General features: G+C 41.0%; 1 protein-coding gene across 2 annotated transcripts in view; it reads left to right on the forward strand.

Moving 5' to 3' along the window:
- The window catches only part of ARHGEF9 (Cdc42 guanine nucleotide exchange factor 9), a 137,604-nt gene that overhangs the window by 15,295 nt on the left and 100,675 nt on the right, over positions 1-21,634 (forward strand). For both annotated transcript variants that reach the window (XM_062183233.1, XM_062183234.1), the window contains exon 3: positions 13,639-13,830. In XM_062183233.1, the coding sequence (XP_062039217.1) occupies positions 13,639-13,830 (192 nt within the window). The remainder of the gene's footprint in view (positions 1-13,638; positions 13,831-21,634) is intronic.

The raw sequence follows: 21,634 nt of genomic DNA on the forward strand, positions 1-21,634 counted from the left end.
CATCCCATATGGGTGCAGGTTTGAGTCCCAGCTGCTCCACTTTTAATCCAATTCCCTGCTAATGTGCCTAGGAAAGCAACAGAGGATGGCCCAAGTCCTTGGTCCCCTGCGCCTGCGTGGGAGACCCGGAAGAAGCTCCTGGCTCCTGACTTTGGATCAGCCCAGCTCTGGCCATTGCAGCCATTTGGGGAGTGAACCAGCATATGGAAGACCTCTCTCTGTGTCTTTACCTCTCTGTAACTCTGTCTTTCAAAATAAATAAAGGCTGGCGCTGTGGCTCACTTGGCAAATCCTCTGCCTGTGGCGCCGGCACCCCGGGTTCTAGTCCTGGTTGGGGCGCCAGATTCTGTCCCGGTTGCTCCTCTTCCAGTCCAGCTCTCCGCTGTGGCCTGGGAAGGCAGTGGAAGATGGCCCAAGTGCTTGGGCCCTGCACCCGCATGGGAGACCAGGAGGAAGCACCTGGCTCCTGGCTTCAGATCAGCGCAGTGCACTGGCCATAGCACACCGGCTGTAGCAGCCATTTGGGGGGTGAACCAACGGAAGGAAGACCTTTCTCTCTCTCTCACTCTCTCTCTCGCTCTCTCTCTCTCACTATCTGTGTCTGTCAAAAAATAAATAAATAAATAAAATAAGTCTTTAAAAAAGAGTATATTTTGTTTCAGAGGCGTCTAATTTTTTTTTTTAAGATTTATTTGAAAGGCAGAGCGACAGAGAGGGAGAGAAGAGAGGGATAGAGAGGGAAAGGAGAGGAGAAGAAAGAGAGATCATCGAGATCTATCCTTCCTTTCACTGGTTTCAATCCCATGGTAACACAAGAGCCAGACTGGGCTAGGCTGAAGTGAAGAACCAGGAATTCCTTCTGTGTCTTCCACGTGAGCAAAAGGGACCCAAGTACTTAAGCCATCATCCGCTGCCTTCATAGGCACGTTAACAGAATACTTGATGAGAAGCGGAGCAGTTGTGACTGCTCCAAGATGGGGTATGGGATGCCAGCATTGTATTTGGTGGCTGATGCACTGTAGTACCATCCCCAGATCTACTTTTCTTGACTGGGAAGGAAACTATATCATTTGTGAAGGGCTTCCTTGTACCTCAGTCAACCTCCTTCTAACTTGAGCTCTCACCTTAGGAAGCCTTGTTATGTGCAAAAGATATTAACAACCCCAGCCCAGGCAAAGTCTCCCTTCCATAGGCGGTTGTTTAGAGTCTGGCTTTCAAGAAGGGTGCTCTCCACTCTCCTTGTTGTTGTTATTTGGTTTGTTTATAACCAAAATCTTTATTGCTATAGTTTAAGCTCATTATGTCTCATTATGTCTCTGCTAGAGAAGGAAAACAATTTGTTAGTAGCATTCTTATGATAATCTTTCATATAATTAGTGATAGTTGTTAAATCTCTTTCCCTTGATGGAGACTGTATACACCTTGCTAACTGTGTAGACCATGGTGGATAGTCTTTGTGCCAGGCAGAAATGCGTTTTTGCATGCATACTCAGGGATTTCTATGCAAGCCTGATCCACCTAGAAGCTGGGACTCAGTTGTTTTTTTTTTTTTTTTTTTTTTTTTTTTTTTTACAGGCAGAGTGGACAGTGAGAGAGAGACAAAGAGAAAGGTCTTCCTTTTTTGCCGTTGGTTCACCCTCCAATGGCTGCTGTGGCCGGCGCGCTGTGGCTGGCGCATCGCACTGATCTGAAGCCAGGAGCCAGGTGCTTCTCCTGGTCTCCCATGCGGGTGCAGGGCCCAAGCACTTGGGCCATCATCCACTGCACTCCCGGGCCATAGCAGAGAGCTGGCCTGGAAGAGGGGCAACCGGGACAGAATCCAGTGCCCCGACCGGGACTAGAACCCGGCGTGCCGGCACCGCTAGGCGGAGGATTAGCCTGTTGAGCCACGGCGCTGGCCCAGGGGACTCGGGTTTTTAAACAAACTATGTGGATTAGGAGAGTGAGGTGTGTGGTGCATGTGCATGTAGGACTAGGAGCTCTGTTTGCCTGAAGCCAAATGAGTTCCTTTTAGTCCACCTGCAGCTACACTATGACACTGAGCCACTGTGATGACAGAAAAAGGCATTTGATGACCTTTGCTTTAGGACAATTTATGTTTTCTCCAATCCCACTCCTTTATCTGTGTTTTGGCCTTTTGCAGTGAGATCACTGAGATCACTGGCTGGCAGAAAGGGCTCTACTCATTATTAGAATTATCTAAAATAGGAAAGGACTACCTTGGAAGACAGTGATATCTTCGTCACTGGTTGTGTTAAGGAGATAGGCTGGATAGTTGCTGGCCAGGGAAGTGGTCAATGGAATTTATGTATTGATTGGTGGGCCAGGAGTAGTATGGATTAGCTAAGTTTCCATTTCCTTTAGAACTGATTCTTCAGCTCTGAGATCCTATTAATGTGAACGGCAGTAATCCCTCACTGTCTCAGAAGATGGCAGACTTTTCAGTTCTCTCTGGCTGATTATATTTGGTTTGGTTTGAAAACATTAAGATGAAATTTAGATAATATTGCTTATCCTTTTCTCAGAAACATCACACCTCTGGAGCCAGGGATATATTGACTTTCTAGGAGACACCTCAAGCCTTTATGAACTTACCTGGGAGCTACTACATGAATGTTATGATACCTCTCCTTTTAATTTGTGGCAAGGGCTACTAAGGATGTTGAAGAGTGTGTACCAAGGATGTAGTGAGCATCATTTTTTTAAAAAAGATTTATTTATTTGAAAGGAAGAGCTACAGAGAGGCAGAGGCAGAGAGAGAGAGAGAGCGAGCGAGAGAGAGACCATCCGCTGGTTCACTCCTGAGATGGCCGCAATTATTGGAGCTGAGCCAATCTGAAGCCAGGAGCCTGGAGCTTCTTCTGGGTCTCCCACGTGGGTGCAGGGGCCCAAAGACTTGGGCCATCTTGTACTGCTTTCCCAGGCCATAGCAGAGAGCTAAATTGGAAGTGGAGCAGCTGAGACCCAAACCAGTGCCCATATGGGATGCCAGCACTGCAGGCAATGGCTTTACCTGTTACGCCATAGCACCGGACATGTGAGCATCATTTTAACAGAGCAGTGGTGCATATGCTGGAGTGTGTATATAGATATATAAATGCAGGGATCTTTCTTTGTACACAAAATACATAACCATGGTGTCATATGGAATATGGACTGAAATATGACTGGAATGGGGAATGGTCAAAGGAGAAACCTAACCTTATCTAAATTGTTTTAATTTATTTATTTGTGTAGGGATATAATTCTCATACCACAAAATTTACCATTTTAAAGTGTACAGTTTGCTAGGTTTCAGTGTATTTATAAGGTTGTATAACTATTATCACCATCTAGTTCCAGACATCTTATTTTTCATTGACAAATAAGACAATGTATTTATGGGGTACAGTGTCATGTTTTTATTTACATATACATAGTAGAATAATGAACATATCCATCACCTCACATTTTTTATGAGAACGTGTAGAATCTACTGTCTTACATTTATTATTAATTGTAGTCACCATGCTACACAATGGACCCCCCAAAACTTATTTTCTTTTCCAAATGAAACACAGAACCCTTTGAAGTTTCTCTATAGTCCTCTTCAACTCAGCCCTTGGCAACCACAAGTCTGTTATTTAGCTTTAATTGATTTGTCTATTGTTGACATTCCACGTAAATGGATTTCCACATGAATCTTAAAATCAGCTTGTCAATTATTGTAAGAAAGCCAGCCAAGAATTTTTGTTTCTTTATCTTATTGATTTGAAAGGCAGAGAGAGAGAAAGAGATAGAGACATCTCACTTGCTGGTTACTCCCCATATGGCCACAATAGCTGGAACTAATCTAGGTTGAAGTTGTGAGTCTAGAATTCAATTCAGATCTCTCACATGGGTGGCAGGGACCCAACCACATGAGCCATTGTTGCCTCACAGGGTGGATATTAGCAGGAAACTAGAAAAGAGGGTAGAGCCAGGTATTGAACCCAAGCACTCTGATATGGAGTGTAGATGTCCCAAGATATGTCTCAACTGCTACATCACACATACCAAATGCTCAACTCCCAGCTGAGAGTTTGATAGGAAGCATATTAAATCTGAATCAATTTGAGGTGTATTTCCATTTTAGCAATATTAATTCTTATAATCCATTAACAGAGAGGTCTTTATATTTATTTAGATCTTATTTACTTTCTTTTAGGGTTTTTTTTTTTTTTTACAATTTTCAGTATATAAGTCTTACACTCATTTTGTTAAATTTATTTCTAAGTATTTTGTCTGATCCTATTGCAATGCTTTTGATTTCTTAATTTTATTCTCAGATTGTTCATGGTATAAGAAAATGATCATTAAAATATATGCATGTATCAAAATATTACATTGTACTCCATAAATATATACAATTATCATTTGTCAATAAAGGCAGGTAATCTAATAAAAATAATATAATTGATTTATCTTTTTTTAACTTTTATTTAATAAATATACATTTCCAAAGTACAGCTTTTGGATTACAGTGGCTTTCCCCCCCACCATAACTTCCCTCCCACCCGCAACCCTCCCATCTCCTGCTCCCTCTCCCATTCTATTCACATCAAGATTCATTTTCAATTATCTTTATATGAAGAAGATCAATTTAGTATTTTTGCATATTTATATTGGATTCTGAAACTTTTTTATTACTAACAAAAAGTTTTATTTGGTGGATTTGTTTAGCATTTTCTGTGTAAGAGCATATAATCTATGACTAGAGATAGGTTTAATTCTTTCTGGTCTGAGTATCTTTTTTTTTTGGTCCAATTACTCTGGCTAGAACCTCTGTGTAATGCGGAATTGAAGTGATGAGAACAAATTTCCTTGTCTTGTTCTTGATTGTAGGAGGAAAGCTGCAGTATTTCATCATTAAGCATGATATTAATGAGTTTTTCATAAATATCTATTATTTTGAGGAATTTCTCTTCTATTCCTAGTTCAGTTTTTCTTATCATGAAAGTGTTGGAGTTGTTCTGTGTCTATTGAGATGATCATGTGGGTTTTTATAACCTTTATTTCATTAATAAGGTATGTCATATTAATTTTCATATATTGATCCAACCTTGCATTCCTGGGATCATTCCTATCTGGTAAAGTGTGTAATTTTTTTTATATGTTGCTGGATTTAGTTTTCTAGCATTTTGTTGAGGATTTCTACTTTTTGGAGGAGTATCTGGAAGGTTGTTAATTTCTTTTTAAATGTTTGGTAGAGTTCACCAGTGAAGTCATTTGCTGCTGATTTGTTTGATTGTTTCATGTTTTTTCTCCACTTGGGAAGTTCTCTATTATTCATTCACCTTACTTACTATAGGTTTACTCATGTTTTCTGGTTTTTGACTTTGTTTCTACATTGTCTTTCTAGGAATTTGTCCATTTATTAGGTTATCTAATTTGTTGATATACAGTTGTTCATAGTATTTCTTTTCAGTCCTTCTTATTATTTCTATAATACTGATAGTAATGTTTCTTCTTTCTTCCCTGCTTTTAATAATTTGAATCTTTTTCTAGCTTAACTTTTTACAATGTGCTTCTGTATTGATTGTATAATTTTAAAAAGGCAGGAAAAACTGGAAGGCAAAATATAAAATGGCATGTTAAAGAATAAGTAGGTTGCTATCTCCTTGAAGTCTCTATGAGCATCAGTTTCTTTTTATTTATTTTTTAAGAATTTATTTTATTTATTTGAAAGTTAGAATTACAGAGAGGTAGGAAGAGATAGAGAGATCTTGGATCCCCTGGGTCACTCCTCAAATGGCTGCAACAGCCTGGCTTGGCCAGGACAAAGCCAAGAGCCAGGAGATTCATCTGGATCTCCTATGTGGGTTCAGGGGCCTGAGGCCTTGGGACATCTTCTGCTGCTTTCTCAGGCATATTAGCAGGGAGCTGTATTGGAAGTGGAGTAGCTGGGACTCAAACAGGTGCCCATATGGGATGCTGCTGTCACTGGCAGAGGCTTAACCCATTATGCCACAATGTAGGCCCTGAGGCATCAGTTTATTCATCAGGAAGTGGAGAGGTTGAGCCATTGTGATTGAAGTGGTTTAAATCCTCTGGATTATATTACTTCTCTCCCGGTCGGGGCACCGATCCTGTCCCGGTTGCCCCTCTTCCAGGCCAGCTCTCTGCTGTGGCCAGGGAGTGCAGTGGAGGATGGCCCAAGCCCTTGGGCCCTGCACCCCATGGGAGACCAGGAGAAGCACCTGGCTCCTGCCATCGGATCAGCGCGGTGCGCCGGCCGCAGCGTGCTACCGCGGCGGCCATTGGAGGGTGAACCAACGGCAAAAGGAAGACCTTTCTCTCTGTCTCTGTCTCTCACTGTCCACTCTGCCTGTCAAAAAAAAAAAAAAAAAAAAAAAAAAACAGAAATGGGAATATTTTTGTACAAAATGTAGACCAGTCTTGGAAGAACCCAGCATTCCTGAAGGGGGGTAGTAGAAAGTAAGTGTGGAAATATATTTGAATACCAGGATAAGAGAATTGGACTTGCTTTATAATCAGTGAGGACCTATTGAGATTTAGGGATATGAGAGTAGCCAATCAAAATGATAGTTAAGGGAATTGATCTGATCATGTTGGATAGGAGGATTTGGAGCTGGGGTATTACCCAGGGACTTTTCATGTATAAAGGGACAAGGGCAGTGACAATGGGAATGGAAAAGGAAGAGATGAGAACCAGAGGTTATTTTTGATTTAGAAAGCACTCCCAGGCCGGCACCGTGGCTTAACAGGCTAATCCTCCGCCTTGCGGCGCCGGCACACTGGGTTCTAGTCCCGGTTGGGACACTGGATTCTATCCCGGTTGCCCCTCTTCCAGGCCAGCTCTCTGCTATGGCCCGGGAAGGCAGTGGAGGATGACCCAACTCCTTGGGCCCTGCACCCGCATGGGAGACCGGGAGAAGCGCCTGGCTCCTGGCTTCGGATCAGCACAATGCGCCAGCCGCAGCGGCCATTGGAGGGTGAACCAACGGCAAAAAGGAAGACCTTTCTCTCTGTCTCTCTCTCACTATCCACTCTGCCTGTTTAAAAAAAAAAAAGAAGAAAGCACTCCTTGATTCAGAAGTAGGAGGGAGGAGTCAGTTGTCATATTTAGTTGTGTGTCTCTGACAATTAGTGGTGAGACATGGAAGGGGTCCAAAGAAGATATTTGTTAAATTGAACTACATTAACCCAGCCTTGCTTCAAAGTTCAATGAAGGCTGGGAAAAACTTCAAGTGCTCTGAGAGGGCTTCCAGAAAAGCTTTCAACTTGGCAGGTTCCAAGCATTTTCCATCTTTTTACTTGTCCCTCAGGAGCCTGCATATGCTAATTGCAGCATCAATGAAGGACAGCTGTGAAAAGATACACATTTGCCTGCACACATTGTTGGGCAAGGTTGATATGGCACTCTGGGCTGACATTTCACCCAGTGAAGATAAGCTCATGTGTTGATCTGTGTAAATACACTCTTAGATGCAAGCAGACAGGAGCCTTCATCTGCACAGAAGAGGAATGTTCTCAGGAGCAGGAGTCTTAGAGTTTAGACCAGAAAGCCCTTTAATTTGGACCACAAGATCTTTCCTGGGACCCTGGAATCCAGAACACAATGATTGGGCTTCATATGACACCTTTTTCTAGTCCAACATCTTTCCTTGAATGTTAGACCTTCAAAAGACAGTGATTTCTGTCTGTTTTGTTTGTACTATGACCACAATATGCGTCACATAGTAGGGACTTGATACAGATCTAATGAATTTATGAGTCTGCCAGTAGTTTTGTAGGAAAATAGCATTTTAACCTAAAGAGTATACACTTCGGGGATTGCTATAGTAGTAGTAGATAAAGATGTCTTCCCATAAGCTCCTTATGAAGAATCCTGTCACCAATGCCTTTAGTTCTAGTCAGAAGGGACATCTCCACCAAATTCTGTATAAGAGGTCTGCTTCTACCTGGCTGCCATTACCTTCCTCTTGTCATTGTCAGTTGGAACTACAGTGCTGTGGAATATGGCTTGAACTTAGGTCTGGTTCTGTTCCTGTACTCACTTCTGCTCCCCTGCTACCTCATATTCTGAGCTTCTTCCCACAGGAACTGTTCCAAATATTCATCTTATTCCAACCATCCTAAGACCAACATTTTAAAAAATGAGTGAGTGGGAGCATGAAAGAGAGTGCAAACTCTCTTCTGCTAACTAACTTCCCAAATGCTTGCAATGAGCCCCAACTGGGACCAAAGCTGGGAGCTGGGAACTCAGTCTAGTTCTCCTAGGTGGGTGGCAGGAATCCAGTCACTTGAACCATCACCACTGCCTCCAAGGGTCTACATCATCAGGAAGCTAGAGTTAGGAGAAAATCTGAGTATTGAATCTGGACACTCAGATGTGGGATGTAGGGTGTCTTAACCATTAGGCCAAATGCTTGCCCCCAAAAGTTAGCATTTTTACTTTACTTGCTTTATACTACTGAGAAGAAAATAAATGGTTTCTTGTCTGTTAAAGGCTTGCCTCTGGTACCGTTTTCATAGCATACTTAGCTTGCCTTATGAGAAGCAGAGAAAAGCTAATGGATTAATAGAGGGTGAGGTTTTCATTGTTATAAATAGTAGCATCATGTATATATCTGCTTTAATGCTGTATTAGTTTGTTTTCCATTACTATAACAAAATACTTGAGACTGGGGAATGCATAAAGAAAATAGGTTGATTAGCTCAGTTTTAGAGGCATTAAGTCTAAGCAGTATAGTACCAGCTCTTGCAAGGACCTTCATGGCTGCATTACATGGTGTATGATATCTTAATAGGACCGTATGTGAAAGAGAAAGATAGGTAGTCAGAGAAAGACTTGAGTCCCAGGAGGAGGAACTACATTATTCCTTTATGAGAACAGTGAGAACAGGACCTAATTACCTTTTACTAGGCCCTACCTCTTTTTTTTTTTTTACAAATTTATTGTGTTTTATTAGCATTGCAGAGCGCTCTCTCTCTCTCTCTGTCTCTGTCTCTCTCATCTCTTTGAGAGGTAGAGTTACAAACAGAGAGAGGGAGAGACAGAGAGAAAGATCTTCCATCCACTGGTTCACTCCCAAATGGTCACAATGGTTGGAGCTGGGCCATTCCAAAGCCAGTATCTAGGAGCTTCTTCTAGGTCTCCCATGTGAGTGCAGGGATCCAAGTGCTTGGAGCCATCTTCCACTGCTTTCCCAGGCCATTAGCAGGGAGCTGGATCGGAAGTGGAGCAACCAGGAAATGATCCAGTGCCCATAGGGGATGCCGGTGCAAAGGCAGAAGCTTAGCCTACTATGCTACAGTGCTGGCCCCTGGGCCCTACCTCTTCAAGGTCCTACTACTTCTTAACATCACCACATCAGGGATCAGACTTTCAACAGATGAACTCTTGGCAAACAAACATATTCAAACCATAACAAATGCCCTTGAATCACTTTTTGACCAGGTCTATTCCTTTGAATAATCATCTTTCATATTGTCTATTATTGTATTAAAGGGCAGCTCTTAACATTTTGCACACACAAAGCTGACCTTTTGGAAGAGATTTCCAATAGAGCTTTTATAGAGGGCAATAGGTTCTCAGTGGAGATAAATTTTACACATTTGGCTATGTGTGCAGAATGCATTAAAACAGTGAGTGATACTTGTTTTGTCTTGTTGCAAATAAGTGGAATGTATGCTGGGACATCTCCAGGATCACTGGGTGACAACTATTTCCCCTTAATAGGAGCAAGGGAAAGGAAGAAAACAGAGAGTTAGGAAATAGCTGATATCCTTCTAGTTCCATCCCAAAGCCTCTGTCCCCCTGAGGCCACCCACAAACAGGCTTCCCTGATGGCAGAAGTACGATTGCATTTTTAATTTTTTATTATTTTTATTTTTTAAGGTTTTTATTTAATGAATACAGATTTTCATATGTATAGCTTTTAGGGATATAGTGTTTCTTCCCCCCATACCTGCCCTCCCACCTGTACTCTCATCCCAGCTCCCACTCCCTCTCCCATTCCATTTTCCATTAAGATTTGTTTTTAATTGACTTTATATACAGAAGATAAACTCTTTATTAAGGAGAGATTTTAACTATTTGCACTCACACAGACACAAAGTATAAAGTACAGTTTGAAGACAAATTTTACCATTAATTCTCATAGTGCAACTCATTAAAGACAGAGGTCCAGCATGGGGAGCAAGTGCACAGTGACTCCTGTTGTTGATTTAACAATTGACACTCTTTTATTTATGATGTCAGTGATCAACCCAGGCTCTTGACATGAGCTGCCAAAGCTATGGAAGCCTTTTGCGTTCACAAACTCTGCTGGTTTTTGGACAGGGCCATATGCAAGTGGAAGTTCTCTCCTCCCTTCAGAGGAAAGTACATCCTTCTTTGATGGCCCTTTCTTCCCACTGGGGTCTCACTCATAGAGATCCTTTATGCAAAACCTTTTTTGCCACTATGTCTTGGTTTTCCATGCCTGAAATGCTCTCATGGTGTTTTCAGTTAGGACTTAGAGGCTGATTCTGAGGTCAGAGTGCTGTTTAGGGTGTTTGTCATTCTAGGAGTCTGCTGTGTGGACTACTTCTCATGTTGGAACTTTCTATCCTTTGTAATTCTTTTTTTTTACAGGCAGAGTGGACAGTAGAGGGAGACAGAGAGAAAGGTCTTCCTTTTTGCCGTTGTTTCACCCTCCAGTGGCCATCGCGGTAGGCGCGCTGTGGCTGGCGCACTGCGCTGTTCCGATGGCAGGAGCCAGGTGCTTCTCCTGGTCTCTCACGGGGTGCAGGGCCCAAGAACTTGGGCCATCCTCCACTGCACTCCCTGGCCACAGCAGAGAGCTGGCCTGGAAGAGGAGCAACTGGGACAGGATCGGTGCCCCGACCAGGACTAGAACCCGGTGTGCCGGCGCCGCAAGGTGGAGGATTAGCCTACTGAGCCCGGCGCCGGCCCTCTCCTTTGTAATTCTATCGTTATTACCAAGCTCTTGGTCTTATTTATGTGATCACTTTGACTGATGGTCCTATGTATATGATCAGTTTCATACTTAATATGATCACTTTATCACATAAGATGGGATTAGTGCCACCCTGCTAAATGGGATTTGGAGTCCCATGGCAAGTTTTTAGCTTCACCCTTAGGGGTAGGTCTGTGGGAATGTGTGGTGATCTGTATAGCTCCTCCCTCTCTCATTCCCACTCTTATTTTTAACTGGGATCTATTTTCAATTGACTTAATACATTTATGATTAATTCTATGTTAAGTAAGGAGTTCAGCCAATGGTATTAAGTGGAGAAGAAAAACAATAAAAAGTAGATAAAGTGAAATAATAAAGTGTTCCTCAACAGTCAAGACAAGGGCTGTTCAAGTAATTGCTTCTCATAGTGTCTGTTTCACTTCTACAGGTTTCCTTTTAGGTGCTCTGTTAGTTGTCACCAATCATGGAGAACATATATTTGTCCCATTGGGACTGGCTTATTTCACTAAGTATATTTTCTAGATTCATCCAGTTAGCTTTAAGTGACCGGATTTTTTTTTAACTGCTGTGTAGTATTCCATAGAGTACATATCCCATAGTTTCTTTATCCAGTCTTCTATTGATGGCATTTAGGTTGATTCCATGTCTTGGCTGTTGTGAATTGAGCTGCAATAAACCTAGAGGTGCAGATATCTCTTTTATTTGCTGATTTCATTTCCTTTGGGTAAATTCCGAGGAGTGGGATTGATGGGTCGTATGGTAGTGCTGTATTCAGATTTCTGAGGTATCTCCAAAATGTCTGTAGGATTTCATTTCATTGCTTGATCTTGAGGCAGAAATGTGGAAAAAGCTAGGGGGTAGAGTGCAGAAATAAAGAGAATTGATTAAAACTGCTACTCTGCCTAGGGGGGCCACTCTTATTTTCTACCTACCCCCATAATTTTCCCCTTTCCTAGGACAGCGGTAAAATGGGCCATCTCCTTGATTCAAGTGAAGTCCTCTAAGATCTTGAAACACCTTCACCCAACTTCCCCCGAAAGAGATGTCTTCAACCTCCCTCTGCCTTCATGACTTAATCAGTAATCTTAACTGTTCCATATCTGATGATTTCAATAATTCTTAGCTCACCTTGGTCTAAACTCTTTTCTTCTGTTTTCCTGTCTGCCTTAGAGCCCAAATCACCAATGTACTGGCACAGAGGTTAAGAGTGTAGTTTCTAGAGTCAGACAGCCTGGCTTCTATCCCCGTTCCTCTGTTTCCTATGTGTGAGACTAGGGACAAATGTCTTAACTACTCTGTGACTCTCATCTGTAAATTGGTGGTAATATGAGGTAATTAGGAGCTCATAGGCTTCAAGCACATAGAAAAGATAAGGAAATAGAAAGGTTAATCACATGGAATGATCAGTTTATGCTGTGCTTATGTGTTGAAATTTGTCATGTGCTCCATAAAAATGTATGAGTATTACATACACTAATCCTGTTTTTTTTTAATTTAAAAAATTTTGGAAAATAGAATTAAAAGACCTTTTCGCAAAAAATCAAAGTTCAGTCATAGTTTTTTTAAATATGCATTTTGAAAACTACTCATATGCGTGGATCTCAATTTTTTGTGCCAAAATAAAGTTATATTTTAATTTTATTTTCCACAAACTTTTTTATTTTATTTATTTGAAAGAGTTACAGAGAGAGGTAGAGAGAGAGAGAGAGAGGTCTTCCATCCGCTGGTTCACTCCCCAAAAGGCCACAAGGGCTGGAGCTAAGCCAATCCAGAGCCAGGAGCCAGGAGCTTCTTCCAGGTCTCCCATGTGGATGCAGAGCCCCAAGCACCTGGGCCATTCTCCACTGCTTTCCCAAGCACATTATCAGGGAGCTGGATCAGAAGTGGAACAGCCAGGATTCGAATGAGTGCTCATATGGGATGCTGGCATTGCAGTTGGTGACTTAACCCACTGCACCACAAACACTGGCTCCTCCATGAACTTTGAAATCCTGTTGTTACCTGTAGGTATTAAAAGCTCTTAGCACAGTGGTTGGTGGTAGTAAGTGCCCAGCAAGTATTGCTCTTTTACAGTGGGGAAATATTCTGCCATTTCCACTCTAACCTTGAGGAGGTAGAAATCTTTGTATATCCAAGGAAGTTAACAGTCCAATTTTGATGATTATTTGTATATCTTTTGGTGGAAAGCAGTACCAAAAAGCCCTCAGTTTGAGCCTGTATCCCACTCTAGCATCCAGCTTTGGTATTCATGCTCATAGACACTAAAATTCTGCATTTGGACAATAATCCACCTGTGACTCTGAAGATGTTTAGTTTAATCTTTTTTTTTCTTGATCCAGCTGTGATATTTAGATTTTCTACAGTATGAAGAAATTCTGCTTGCCATCACTTCTCCCTCTTCTGAGACCTTTTAGACACAAAGGTACTCAGATACGATTTAGATATCTCTCCAACCTCTGCTCCATCCTCCATTTTACAGTTATGTCACCAGAAATCAGAGAGGTATACACATGCACAAGGTTACAAATCACCCTAGAGCAAGTATGGCATTCTTTTTGCAGGGGCCTTGGGCTAAAGAATCTCTGAATTTTAATTTATCCTTTTTTCTACTTGGCTGGAAACTCCTTAAAGAAGGTGGCTAACCTATTCTTTTTTGTGTGTACTTCCACAGCTCTGGGTGAACCAGGAGGATGGGGTGGAGGAAGGGCCCAGTGATGTACAGAATGGGCACCTGGACCCCAACTCAGACTGCCTTTGTCTGGGCCGGCCACTACAGAACCGGGACCAGATGCGGGCCAACGTCATCAATGAAATCATGAGCACTGAGCGTCACTACATCAAGCACCTCAAGGACATTTGTGAGGTAGTCATGGTAGTGCATTTGGGGGCATGCAGGGTGGGGTGGAGGGCACTTCCATGAAGAAATGACATCTCTCCTGGGCTGTGCCTGTGAGTCCCAAGGACAGGAAACAGGAAAGGCTTTCCAGATGCTATTCAATGGAGTGAATAGAATCCTTAGAAATTTTTGGATTTCTCAATCACTCTGTTTTTCACCTTTTCTCTGTCTCTCTTATTCTATTATTCATAGTCATTTTCTCTCTCGTTTATCTCTCCACTCTCTCCCATCTCTATCTCTCTGTCCTTCTCTCACCTAAATCTCTGTCTTTATCCTCTTGGTTTCTAATCCACTTGCTGCCACTCCATGTAAGAGCCTAATAACCTCACTCATTAAAACACATCTCTCTTCAAGACAATGATTCATAGACTTGAACATTCACCAGAGTCTCTGGGGGAGCTTGTTAAGCATAGATTCCAGCCCCCTCACCCCTGCCACTCAAGTTGAGAATTATGAGTCTGAGCTAAGGCATAAGCATCTCTAAGCTTAATGAGCATCCCTGGTTATAACTACTGCTGCTAGTCCTGTCTCACTTAGAGAACACTGGTTGTAGGCTTGAGCAAAGAAGAGCTTGTGGAAAGAAATCTACATCAGATAAACATTGTATGGACAAGCCTTGACTTCTTCAGTGTTTCCCTGAAGTATGTCATTTTGCTGTGCCTCTACACTCCCACACTCCAGGGTTGTATTTCTATATTCCCTAACACCATTCTCTTCCTTCTCAGTCCTAAGTGGAAGTGAGGACTTTTATTCTCACACTCTCTTGAGCTCAGTAGAAGCAAGTTGGCATATTCAAAGGTTGTTTTACTAAACAGTAAGAGGAAACCAGTGAGAAATGGAGAAAAGGATATTTTTAAGACACACACAAACACACACACACTCCCAGTTATAGCTTTCTTCTTGATCTAGAGAAAATTTTTCTTTTTTTAACTTTTATTTAATAAATATAAATTTCCAAAGTACAGTTTATGGATTACAATGGCTTTTCCCCCTATAACTTCCCTCCCACCCACACCCCTCCCATCTCCCATTTCCGGCTCCCTCTCCCATTCCATTCGCATCAAGATTCATTTTCAATTCTCTTTATATACAAAATATCAATTTAGTATACATTAAGTAAGGATTTCAACAGTTTTCACCCACACCAAAACACAAAGTGTAAAATACTGTGAGTACTAGTTATAGTGTTTGAATCTTTTTTGTTCAGTTTCCCATTAGAGGAGGGGTCATGTCCTACTTTCTATTCCCTAACCTGGAGGCCATTTAGGGTCAGTGGTATAGCTCTAACATTTTTCATAGTGCTCATTTCTATAGGACAGTGCTGACAGTAGAACTTTCTGCAGTGATGAAAATGTTCTCTGTCTTCACTCTCTAATGCAGTAAGCCACTAACCAGATATTTGTGGCTGTTGAGCACTTGAAATATGGCTAGTATGACTGAGAAATGAAAATTAAATTTTACTTAAATTTAATTAATTACGTGTGACTAGTGACAGCCACATTGTACAGTGTAGATCTAAAGAGACCAAGGCCAAGGACTGGGGCCCTTAACTTTCTTCACCTTAACTCTTTTTCTTACCCATTCTGGGTCATCCTTCATGAGACAGTAAGATGAAGCAGAAAGAACATGAGTACTGGGGACATGGAGTGCTGGCTTTCACATACTAGTCACTAATTAACCTGTAACCTTGAAGACATCCCTTAGCCCTCTGACCTTTAATCTTCTCATTTGTCCAATGGACTTCATTATACAAACATCTTAAGGTTACTGGGGAAATTAAGTAAATATAAAATTGTAATAACCTATATGTATTTAGGAGAAGAGTGTTTCCCTCTCCTTTCTCTCTCTACTCATCCATATCATTTTCTTATTCCCTCCTTTCCACAAATGTCTGATATTTAAAAACAAAATTCTCCTCTAGAATGTGCTATATGATGTTGGACATCAAGCTAACAACATGTCATTTATACAGCGAACTTTCAGTGGCATTCAACTCCATACCAGGTCCTGGGCATAGCTCCTATGCTCAAAATGTTATACTCTAGACCACTGGCATCTGTGTCACCTGGGAACTTGTCAATAATATAACATTTTTGGCTCTAACCCAGACCTACTGAATCAGATTCTATATCTTAATAAGATTCCCAATTGATGTACAACATATATTCAAGTTTGAGAAGCATTACTCCAAAATGATAGATGTATTACAGTGTCATAGGGCCTGAAATAAAAGTAAGTACAGTCTGTTCTCCACTTGATAGCCAAGGGAAGATATCAAGACCTGAGTCAAGTCATACCATTCCTCTGCTAAAAACCTTCCACTGGCTCACTGTCTTCTGAAGTAAAAGCCAAAATTCTATTACTTATAAGGCTCTGTATGGCCAATCTCTCATTACCTCTGTGACTTCATCTCTTGCTCCTTTTACCCATGCAATCACTACACCAGCCACACTGGCCTGCTATTCTCTCAATGTGCCTGACGTGTTCCCACCTCAAAATTTTTGCTCTGATTCTTCTCTCTACCTGTAGCATTCATCCTCCAGATGTCTATGTAGCCCCCTTCCTCACCTCCTTTGAGTCTTTACTCAAATATTATCTCCTTGAGACTTTCTTATTTTATTTAAAATTGTGACCTTGCAGTACCTTTCCCCCTTTCCTGCCTTATTTTTCTTCATTACACCTATCAGTATCTAACATATTTTACTTATATACTTTAGTTATTGTTTAGCTCTCCTACTAAAATGCAAATTTCTTAAGGAGCAAGGGTTTTCATCTGTCGGTTTTACTAATTCATTTCCCCTAGCACGGTGCCTGGCACATAGTAGATGCTCAATAAATGTTACTTAAATTTACAAGTGAAATATAATTTTTTAAAAGATTTTATTTATTTACTTGAGAGGTAGAGTTACAGACAGTGAGAGGGAGAGACAGAGAGAAAGGTCTTCTGTCCACTGGTTCACTCCCCAAATGGCCACAATGGCTGGAGCTGTGCTGATCCGAAGCATGTACTAGTTTGTTTGACAAAGTACATTCACATTGTGTTCCACTTTATCTTCAATGAAAACAAAGGTTGTTAATGTTATTCCTATTTTCTACATAAGTAGATTGAGTCTCTTAGAAGTAAAAATATTTTCCCAGAGTTCCTAGGCACTTGCCAAGTGTGAGTACTTCACTCTTAGATGATCTATTCCCAATTTCCAAACATCTTTGCCTTTCCCCACAGGGCACAGGCTTAAGAAAGCTGTGGAAGTGTACCTTTTTCCAGAAGTTGATACTTCTACTTTCAGTCTACTTTGAGAACTTGCCCAGTCCAGACAACCCAATCAAAGATCTTGTTTAAGATCTATTGGGAGCTATCTTTCTGTGCTGTCCCACAACTACAGATGTCAGAGAGTATTAGAAAAAGCTCTGTCTAGCTGCCTAAGGTGTGTCACCTGTAAACTAAAAGCTGTTATAAACAAATGACTTATCAGAAAAACTATCAGACTCAGAATTGGGAGTCACAGATTGAGGTTCCACCTGGGTCACTTGCTGGAGAACTCTCAGGTGATTTTTTTCCCACTCTAGGCCTTGTTTCTGCATCTCTATAATGAGCAAATTGGAGCAGGTGCTGTTTAAATGACATCTGGCTTTTTGGTTCCATAAAATGTAGATATGTCCTCATTAGAGAAAACTATGATAGTAAGCCAAGTTACCTCTTCATTTTCTGCCTCTTCCTCGTTATTGCCAATGGTAGCACATCTTACTCAACTGTGAATGTGTTAACATGACATAATCTATTTTTTCTGAAGGTTGAAGGAGAGATCTAAACACTTCCCACTCTTGTACTTGTTGAAGGGGACACTGTATTCAATATATATAAAAAAAAAAAACCTCACACTATTTATTAGAGAAACTTTTTTTTACTCGTGGGAGCAGAAACTCCTTTGTGATCACTTAAATCACAGCATCCTAGTTTTACAAATGAGGAAGTAGAAAAGAAAGTGATTATTAATCAAAGTGATTCAGTGAGGTTAGTAAGAGAGCAGGTCTTTTTAAGTGAGTTATCTGAAGAAGACCACATTCTTCTTTCTAAACTCAGTCATATAAAAATTACCATTGGTTTAGTTCTAGGTCACCTTGATTGATTATGGGCATGCCTCTTGTAATGTTAGAACTCATATTATAATCAAGGAAACTGAGACACAAGGCAAGCAGAACTAAACATGCCTTATAAGATGTCTTGTCGGTCTCTCTTGAAGCAAATAAACTCAGTTATCCCCTACATGTAAAACAAATTCTGTACTCAGATGTCTCCAGTGAAGCTGGCCTCATTTCCCTCAGTCATCTTTATTTTTGTCTGATTATCCTTCACCTTCAAGAAATGCTTCCTTAAATCATAGCAGGTTTATTATGCTGTAGCTTCAAGCCATTTCCCATTGATATATTTAAGCTTGGAATTTCAAACTTATTAGCCATTTGGGTTTCTCCTTTCTGAGAATTGCCTATCCCAATACTTCCCAAATGTCTTTACATATTGACACACACAGAGAATGAACACTTTGTATAAAATAGTAATATTTTTATGATATATTACATTAAAAGTAGCCAATGAGTGGCCAACCCAGGGATTTATGCCTGCCCTAGTCCCTACCTATCCATACCACCAAGACACTCCAGGCCCTATTCCTACCCTTTCTTTTCTCATTTTCCTCCAGTTTCTCATGTTTTTCTTAATGATTTATAGGAGTTCCTTGTATATTCCAGTAATTAATTCATTGTCAGTTTTTCATGTCAGAAATATCTTCTTCCTGTCATCCTTTAATGGTTTTATTTCATTTGAAGAGTTTCCCTTCTCAAGAAGGGGAAGGAGGAAGGGAAAGAATATCACCAGTTTGAACAGTCTGCTCCTTAATTACCTTCGGCCATCATTATTCTGGGAAGAACTAGTCATTTTGCATTTATTCAACCAATATTTATTGAGTTTCTACTTTGTACCTGGTACTCAAATAAATTCTGATGATACAGTGGTAAATAAGATAACTGTGGTCATCATCCATAAAGATGATAAGAGTCTAATTTTCTTTAAATACTCTTCAAGATGTTTGTCAAGTCTCATGTCAGGCTTCAGGCTTTCAGGCTATATATATATATATATATATCTATATATATATATATGTATATATATGATATTTTGGTGCAGTGGGTTAAGCTGCTGCTTGGAACACCCCCATCCTATATCAGTGTGCCTAGGATTGTGTTTCGCTTCCACTTCTGATCCAAGTTCCTACTATTGCACCTTGGAAGCACCAGATGATAGTTCAAGTGTTGGAATCCCTGCCAGTCATGTGTGTGGTGAACTTCCTGGCTTCTGAATTTGACCTGCTCCAACCCTTGCTGTTGGGGCATTTGTTGAGTGAATCAGTGAGTAGATTGGTCTTTCTCTCAGCCTTTAAAATAAATAATAATAATTACTAAATATTTAATATATCAATATGAAGCTCCTAGAGCATCAGAACTGAAAGAGGATATGGAAATCTTTTCTGTTGTGTACATTTTAGAGATGGAAACAACTGGCATCTAGACTTTGGAGGGCCTTCCCTAAAAAGGCTTTCCAAATCCTAGATGATCCAGAGGCTCTTTGAGCCATACTGTTTCCCAGCTTTTTTTGGGATCTTCTCTGCAAATCTTCAATATGGTTTATATCCCATGTCAAAGCACTACTTTGAGATCAGTGCAATAGATCTCAACTTGTAGATCAGCCCATGTGAAGTTAGAAACGAAGTTGTTAAATGCATGAACAACCTTTCTTGGCTGTTAACATGGCAATGCCAGGGCAGATTCTTTCCAGTTGTAATTGATGTGATTACCTTGTGGCCTGCAAGGCTTGAATCAGTTCACATCTAGTGCCATAGTGCACACTGTTACTTCTTAGCATTTAGATGGAGTCTAGGGGTTTTTGAAGCATGCCTGAGAGTAAGAGCCACAGATCTCTTCTGCTCCCTCTACCCTGTGACAGGCTCTCAGAGATCCCCTGAGTCTTTGACAACAGGGCAACCAGACTGATTCCCTCAACCATTCTTCATAGTGTTGCTTTTCAGGCCTCTCCTTACCCTGCTTACTTCCCTTTGGTTCTTTTGTTTTTAGAATTAAAAGGTAAGTTTATTTTTGTATAAAAAATTGAAATGCATAGGTAGATTTTCATAATATACATTTCCATGAAATATTTGAAGCCTCTTGTGTATATCATCCTGTTATGAAAATATACAACATAATTTGAAAACTACAAAAGATTTGAATAGACATTTCACCAAAGAAAATATATTAAAAACTAACAGGTGGCCGGCACCGCAGCTCACTTGGCTAGTCCTCCACCTGCGGCGCTGGCACCCCGGGTTCTGGTCCCGGTTGGGGCGCCGGATTCTTTCCCGGTTGCTCCTCTTCCAGTACAGCTCTCTGCTGTGGCCCGGGAAGGCAGTGGAGGATGGCCCATGTGCTTGGGCCCCTGCACCCGTGTGGGAGACCAGGAGAAGCACCTGGCTCCTGCCATCGGATCAGCGCAGTGCGCCAGCCGTGGCGGCCATTCGGGGAGTGAACCAACGGAGGGAAGACCTTTCTCTCTGTCTCTCTCTCTCTCTCACTGTCTAACTCTGCCTGTCGAGAAAAAAAAAAAACTAACAGACATATGAATTGATGTTCAGCATTGTTGGGAAGACACGAATTGAAACCATATAAAATACCACCAAAAGGTTATAATAAAAAATTTGACAATACCAAGTGTTGGTGGGGGTATGGAGAAACTAGGACCTTCAATCATTGCAGGTGGGAGTGTACAATGGCACAACCACACTGGAAAGCTGCTTGGTAGTTTCTCTAAAAGGAGTTACCCCACGAGTCAGCATTATAACTCGCAGTTATCTGTCCGAGAGAAAGAAAAGCATTTGTCTACACAAAGATGTGTGTGCATCACAGCCCTTTGGCTGTTGAAAAGAGAAGCTTAGAATCGAATGCTGCTCTCCAGCAGTGGTGTGATTGCTTCCCGTTTCCCCTCTTATTTCTGCCTCTCAATCTGTTTTTTCCTTTTCCTAACTTAAAATTGCATTAGGGTTTCTGGCAGTCACCTTTCACTGCCAAAACATCTGAAACACAGAAACTCTAAAAGTGAATGAATGAGAAGAGACAAGTATTGATTGACCCCTATCCAAACCTCTGCTCATCACCACCATGGAAAATTTGATAATCATTAGGCTAGCTAAAATAAGAGAATAAAAAAAATAATAAAAGCAAGACTCCATGGAACTGGTCATCTATCCTGGCTATTCTTCTCCCAGAAACCTAAGCAGTTACATATGACATAAACATTGAGGGTGCCATTTTGGGTTTTCTGACTACTCTTATATTCTTAGATCCTATCCTTCCCTTATCGCCTTGATGGACCATTTACTAAATATTATTTGTAATTCTTTAAATCAGTTATGTGTCTTACATACTAGTGCTTGAGACTATCTTGAGAAGACAATCGTATTCCTCCTTGCCCAAACCCCAAATACATACACCTCCTTGATAATAGAGTACACAGGGAAACCTTCTTAAAGCTGTATTTTCTTTTCCTTACAGTCTTTGGTTAAGACTTTTCCAAAATTTTTAAAAAAGATTTTATTTATTTATTAGACAGGCAGAGTTACAGACAGACAGAGGGAGAGACAGAGAGAAAGGTCTTCCATTCACTGGTTCACTCCCCAAATGGCTGCAACAGCCAGAGCTGGGCCAATCTGAACCCAGGAGCCGGGAG

The sequence above is a fragment of the Lepus europaeus genome, chromosome X (assembly GCF_033115175.1).
Source record: "Lepus europaeus isolate LE1 chromosome X, mLepTim1.pri, whole genome shotgun sequence".
In the NCBI taxonomy this organism is placed as follows: domain Eukaryota; kingdom Metazoa; phylum Chordata; class Mammalia; order Lagomorpha; family Leporidae; genus Lepus; species Lepus europaeus.